Source organism: Triticum aestivum, chromosome 6B (genome assembly GCF_018294505.1).
Source record: "Triticum aestivum cultivar Chinese Spring chromosome 6B, IWGSC CS RefSeq v2.1, whole genome shotgun sequence".
In the NCBI taxonomy this organism is placed as follows: Eukaryota; Viridiplantae; Streptophyta; class Magnoliopsida; order Poales; family Poaceae; genus Triticum; species Triticum aestivum.
In genome coordinates, this window is record NC_057810.1 from 188,159,252 (window position 1) to 188,166,297 (window position 7,046).

Genomic DNA, 7,046 nt, shown 5'->3' on the forward strand with positions numbered 1-7,046 from the left:
CAGGCACGAGCGCGAACGGGCGCAGGCACAGGCGCGAGCGGGCGCGGGCGCGAGCAGCGGTGGCCATAGCGGGCGGGGGCAGTAGCGGCCAGCGGAGGCGGCGAGGACGCGCTGCTGGAAGGACGGAGCGGCTTGGGGATGGACACGGCTGGGAAGATTTTCATCCCCGGGGCAAAATCTTCGCCGGCAGCCCCCCAGGCGGCGAAAAAAATGCCTCCTGGGGGGCCAAACGGCTGGAGATGCCCTTACACAAGTGCTTATTAGGTGGTACGAAAGCAAACTTTGGCTTCGATGCCAGCCGGTGCTTAGGGGCGTTTACTGCTCTCCTTCCCTCACGGATGCTACATATTTGAAGCAACTAAGCACCTACTGGAAGCACTCTTCATTGCGTGGCAAAATTTTCTTGAGATGCAACAATACTAAGCACACCCAGCATTGTACAAGGCCTTAGTAGCCATCAGCTCGAGCTCAACTCCACTAAGCAAGCGAGGTGGGACTAATCACCGTGCTGCACCATACTCCTACATTCGTCTCTACGTCCGGCCCATCTACGCCCTCCGAAAGCCCGCGTCCAACCCATTTCCTCTCAACGGCACAAAAAGGCCCACCACGCGAGGCGACCGTCCTGCTGCGCCCTGCGTCGTCTGCGGTGTCCGTGTCTCCGTTTCGAATTTCCATTTCAAATCTCGCCGCCCCGTCCCCCTTCAGCTCCGCCTCCTCTTCTCCCCAGTCTTTCCATTTCCGACAATCGCTCCCCGGGATCCCGCCGCACCAATCCCCAAACCCTCGACCGCGGCGGCGGCGACCGAGCGAGCTCGCGGCAGGATTCTCTCGGCCACGCCATGGGCTGCTTCCTCTCCTGCTTCCGCGGCCGCCCCGACCCGGCCAGCCGGGCCCTCCACGTACGCTGACCCCCACCCCCTGCGATTTCGTCTTCCCTAGACCCCTCGTTTCCGATCCGCGTGGCGATGATCTGTTTCTTCGGGTGTTTCTCTGCTTCAGGATCCGCTCGTGCGCAAGACCCGCCTCGGGGACGCCTTCCTGGACGACCACCACGACGACGGCACGGCGAGTGAGTTTTTGAATCTCCCGCTGCGCCGATCGGATCCGATTCGATCTGTTGATGATGGTGACGGACTACTGATTGCGTGTTGTCTTGTTTTCAGAGCTTGAGGAGAACCGGACGCCCAAGGAGGATCTCGGGAACGACGGAGGGGTCGACGACGACCTCAGGCGAGAGGTATCGAGATCGACTGCAAAGCGCTTTCCTGTTTCTGTGTTATTTTTACTGTGTTCAACCCCGTCGCTATTCAGGCCGTGTTGCCGGTGGGTAGCAGCGAAAAAATTGAGTTGGTTGATGCTTGCAGTTTGAAGTGGTTGAATTGTTTGACTTTGACACCGATGTGGTCTTCATGTGGATAGACTGTCACGTCTGCACTGCACTATTCTCCTCGTCGTGTTACCTGCTACGTCTAGATGAACTTCGCAGCTAGAAACTTGTTCTTCAATTGCCATAAGGTTTTTAGTACCTAGGGTTGGCTGTTAGTCTGCACTGCACTGCACTTTAGTAGAATGGAAAGTGTGCCGCAGTCCTAGCAGAAAAATGCCAAAAAACTGCAACGTTCCCCTTCCATGCATTCTTTGGTTGTGGGAAGTATGTGGCAGTTGGCTTTTTTGTATTTAACTTTTAAATCTAAAATTCATCTCCTGAATATGCCATGTTCAGTTTATGTTACTTTTGTCATGTGGACTAACTCCTATGCTTGGCATTCATCGCTGTGACTAATTAATGTTCAGTGGAATGCATAAAGTATGCACCCGTGGCAACAAAATATCATCTGCCTTTTAAATAGGAGTAGTTTTTAACCTTTTTGCTTGGGGAGACACATCTGGTTGTTGGCTGAATAATAACACTATTTGCAAATTTGAAACCCTTTGTTCAGACTATTTTCAGTGGATGTGCCATAAAAATTTCCACAAGTACACTGGAAATCTACCAATTGCTAGTTATCTCATTTGAAGTCATTGTTCGCTGATGTCAAAATTAAATTTTTAGATCTCATCTGAACATTTAGACTCTGCAAAAGTATGTTGAAAGATCATGCTGTGCAATGCATAACCTTGTAAAGATTTTGTTGTGTAGGTAGTTCAGAATAGTAGGGTTGTCAAGCAGTATTCAAATGTATTGCTCGCCTTTGCCCATCAGGCTAAGACTTTGCTGAAGTCAATGTGCACTGCAAAATTAAATCATGATCTTTTTTAATCCCATTTGAACTTTTAGCCTTTGCATAATTATATCAAGGACCATGCTATACAATGCATGACCTTGTAAAGTTTTTTCCTATGCATTGTACATGTAGTTCAGAATAGTATAATGATCAGTTATAGTTGAAATATATTGACCGTCTTTTCCACATATGCTTTTGGGAAAAGTTGTTATGTGCATGCAGCTTAGTATGATATCATAGCCAAATAGGTCATCATTTCAACACCCAGCTGGCGCACTATTTCTAAAGATAGTTGTAACCTACATCGATCTCAAGTCCAAGGCCTAGGGGAGCCTAGATGTGAGAGGGAGTGGTGAAATATATTGTCTGCCTTTCCCCATCATCTTAAACTTTCAGGGGTAGGTGGTTGGTACATGCAATTCAATAATTAGGACTATAATCTTCAGATATAGGCCATGTCTACTGGTTGTCAGATTTCTGGTCCGCTCAGTTAAATAGTTAGGATTATAATCTTCAGATATAGGCCAAGTCTTACTGGTTGTCAGAATTTTGCATAGTTAGCAGTTAGCACCAACCAATTACCATGGAAAAGTTCTGTAATGCTCATTTGCTTGTTATTTCTACATTTATCTCTACATTGCATACTGATAGAAATCATTACACTTTACTTTCGCAAGTCCGTTTTATCTTTTAAAACCTATCACTCTAGATTATACTAACAATTTCCCACAATGTTTTCATGACATTCCACTATACCAGGCAAATTATCTAAAATCTTGTGGCACAATATCAGAAACCCCTCCAGAAATTCTGAAAGCGTCAAACCAAGTCGAAGAGGAAGAAATTACTGAGGTATTGTCTTATTGAGTTTGTCTCTGTGATCTTCTTTTTATAAAAAAAACACTGCCTTGACATCTTTTTTGTTACACTCAGTGCAATGAGACGTCCAACAATGCAGAGGAAAATAAAGAGGCCCTGGTGTCTGAAAATAAGGATTACTTATCTGAAGGGTAAAGAGCTACCCTCTATCTTTATGAATGTTTTTTTTTAACAAGATCATCATGAATGTTGTGATCCTGTAAACTAGTAATATGATGGCTACTGTTATTAGCTGGTCTGAAAACCATTTTGGCTGTTTCTTTCTTCCAAACACAGGTTCAACTCCGACGGGCACGATGGTGCTTTGAAACATGACCAGGACACCAACGAAGGCACTGACGACCATGCCACTGAGGTTGAATCAGCGCCGAGATCTTCATCGCAGGAAAGGTCTTCAGACCAGATCATCAGGAACCAGAATCCTGATCGTAGCGACTCGCCTTTCCCCACCCCTCTGGTTCTGAGGGACGACATCCAGACCCCTGGATTCACCACACACCAGGGGAACTTCAAGCCTGGGAAGCGCGGGAGAGCCAGCAAGCAGTTCGTCTATCCTGTCCTGAGACCCATCGAGAACAAGCTGCAGTGGACGGAGCTGAGAGACGAGTCCTCCCCCGTGGTCGCCTCTCATCCTCCCAAGAGAAGGTACCTGTCTGCAGATTCCACCGAGAACGAGAAGCCTCAGCAGCAAACCCTTCCAAGCTCAGTGAATGCAAACACGGAACTGTCATCAGAGTCTGCGCCATTTCTGTTCCATGCCGGCAGAAAAGAGCAGCACGCTCAAGAGGTGACGCCTCCAGAGGAACCCAGGGATGAGAATGTCAACCAGCAGCAGCTTGTGGGCGGCGGCGTCGGAGAGCTGATGAGTAAGAGCTCGGAGAACGGGAAGCATGGCGTGGCCAGCCTGTCCTGCTGGCTCAAGACTTCGTGTGCTGATGGTGAGGGCCAAACTGGACGGCAGCTGGGCTTCGGGAGCGTCGATCTCAGTGACGTGCCCATCTTTGTGGCCTCTGGGCTGAACTGGGACATTGAGAACAACCCTACCCCGATGCTGCCCAAGGCCTGGGACGGCAATGGGATCCCCAACACCACCACCAAGTACAAAGAGGTTATACACACATCTTCCTCTGATGTTTCTCAGAGCTATCTGTATCTGTAGTTCTGCATGTGACTTACTCTAGTACCTACTTTGGTGTTTCCAGGACCAGAGAGTGAGCTGGCATGCCACGCCCTTTGAGGAGAGGCTGATGAAAGTGTTGTCCGATGAGAAACCGCACCATCAGAGGTACGTACCGTGCTGCTTTTTCCTTTCCTGCTCACGTCTGTCACCAAATGTAAATATCACAAGAGTTAACATGAACATAATGGATGCTTTGCTACTGTGCCAGGAAAATCAGTGGGAAGCTGATCCACCTGGAGGAGGACGCGGTAGAGAGCCCGGCAAGTGCGACTGCTTCCTCGTGATCGGCAGTACGAGAGGGTCCAGTGTTTGGCCAATCCCACCCGAGCCACCTCTAGCTGCATCAGTGTGTGAAGCTGTCTGGAACTGAACTAGTGCTGCTACATTCTTGTCCGCTGAAGCATTTTGCTTGCGCCTCGGTGCAACTTTTGCACATCACCTGCTGGTTGATGTGATGCTGGGTATATTTTTCATCAATAATGAAAATAAGAGACTCGTCTTCGGTTTACTCCTTCCCTGCTAGCTAGTCCTGTGATGCCGTTGTGTCGCTGCTGAACAGCATAGGGTGGTGGTGGGTGCGGTTTAAATTCGGGCAATAAAAGTTTTTCACGTCTTGCACAGAGGCCTTGATTCGTGTGGATGGACCATGGTCCCGCCCCCACAGTAATCGAAGTTACTGATGGTCCTCGTGGGTGAAAGGGTTCCCTGATAAGTAGATTTGCGCTGCATGTGAGATGATGATCCGTATCCAGACGGTGGATTCCTCCCGGATGGACGCTAGCGCAGGGGCACCGATTTCCAGTCGGGGAGTGAGGGACTTAACCAAACCATGGGCGGCCAATGCCCCAATCTGCAAATGGCGAGGCACGGGCGCTGTTATACTCTGTGCGGCAACAGGGCTGATAACACGCCTCCAAAACGAACCAGATCCAAGATCGATCAACTCATCAAAAACAGGCAAACCCACAGGCCAAAACCAGACGGGCAGAGGAGTGAAAAACCGTCGTCGTCTAGTCCCAAATGGTCATATGATATCGGCCTGGCAGGGCTCACGGGCACGAACCACTGTTTACTGTTTTGCCACGGCCCGACGCCCAACCCACGCGCGTCCTGTCTGTCCCCGGCCAGCGCTGCCCTTGCACTGCAGCGGCAGATTCCCCCGCGACCGCGCCACCCGAGGCGCGTGTCGTTTCCGAGCGAGCGCTCCGGTCGTAGTCGTCGTCGCCGCTCGCATGTGGCCGGCTGATCCGATGGGCCGATGCTGGTCCGCTAATCAATTCACTGTTTCACCGGTTGTGTCTCAAAAAAAAAAACGGTTGTACTAGCTCTTTTTTTAAAATAAAAAGGTGGCGCAGAGCTTGTGGATGCACCAAGGTGCAAGGCCACATTTGTACTAGCTTGTGATCTTCTCTTTTTACGTGTCAAGACTACAAACCATGTTTCTCTTCTCTAAGCCAACTCCCTGCACGACCCCAAACAGACGTCCGGTTTGGCTTATTTTCATCCGTTTGTGGCGGCAATGGGCGGCCAACGTCCGGTTGGGTCGTTTGGGTTTTCGATGCGTCCAACGCGCGGCCGCACCCCAAATCATGTCTGGGGTGGACGCGATTAAAAAAAGCAAAAAACTAAAATAAAATGTGAAAAAATATAAAATAAATACAAAAATAAAAACATAAACATAATTATGGGGTTTACGGCCACGAAACGGCACAGTTCCACGGTTCACATTGACATAATTAACATAAAAAACAAAAAAAACGCCGCCCGCGCGCTCCTGCCGTGCCCATCGATGTCGTGATCGTGGCCGTCTTCAGTGGACGCCGTTGTCGTCGTCGTCGCTGACGAGGTCGACGTACTCCGGCAGCGTTCAGAGGTGGGGCGGCGCCCCGTGGTACACGGGGGCGGGCTGGAAGGCCGGAGGTGCCTGCACCACCTCCTCCTGTGGCGAGGCCTCCCGCTCCGGTGATCGCGGCGGCGTGGGGCACTAGTTCACGCCTCCACGGCCTCGGCCATCTTCGGAGCCGTGCACGACCAGCTCCATTGCTGGCCCACCAGGTCCGGGTGGAACGCGGCCACCGGCTCCTCCTCCATCACCTCCTCCGCCTTCACCATCTCCAGCTCGGGGATGGCGACGTCGCCGGCCGCAGAGAGGGCCACCATCTTCTCGAGGCCCTCCCATTGGCGCTCATCGTGCGTGCGCATGGAGTCCTTCATGACACGCTGCATGAGACGGGCCTCCTCCTTCGCTGTCATGCAAGGTGGTGGTGGTGGAGACGAAGACGGCGAAAGCGAAGGCGTGGGCGTGAGGCCGCGCACTCGTGTACGTCCGTGCTCCCGGGGAGCACGCCCTGCACGGCGCTCACGTGGCCGTCGCGGCCCCGACGAAGAATGAAGCGCGCCTCGTGTCGTGTTCGTCATGGAACCAAGTGTCCCAGAGGGTGGAGTCTGGGGCGTACCTGTCGTCGTAGAACAGGTCGTCGGGCAAGAGGCGGCAGCGGCGCTCGATCTCCTCGTGGCGCGCACGGCCCTCAGAGGCACCGGCGGCGGCCCGACGACGAGGACGCCTCGCGGTCGTGCTTCCCCTTGCGGCCGTGGTTCCAGAAGCCAGTGGCTGCGAGGTGGCCGACCGGCAAGATCGGGGATGAGGAAAGGCTAGAGTTTGGTTGTTGGTTTCGAGAAGGCAGGTTTGGCTCGACTAGGGAGTGTGGACGACGATCGGTCCACGGCTTCCCCATTTAAAAAGGACCGCGACCGTTCGC

The 7,046-nt window shown here is 51.9% G+C and overlaps 1 protein-coding gene across 1 annotated transcript; it reads left to right on the plus strand.

Annotated features, from left to right (window-relative positions):
- The first annotated feature begins 624 nt into the window (after window positions 1–624).
- On the plus strand, window positions 625–4,795 carry LOC123136504 (protein JASON). The gene is made up of 8 exons (XM_044555894.1): window positions 625–902; window positions 1,003–1,072; window positions 1,167–1,240; window positions 2,988–3,080; window positions 3,162–3,238; window positions 3,384–4,215; window positions 4,310–4,392; window positions 4,496–4,795. The coding sequence occupies exons 1-8, from the start codon at window positions 843–845 to the stop codon at window positions 4,569–4,571; spliced, it is 1,365 nt and encodes a 454-aa protein (XP_044411829.1). The 5' UTR covers window positions 625–842; the 3' UTR covers window positions 4,572–4,795.
- Window positions 4,796–7,046: the final 2,251 nt, after the last annotated feature.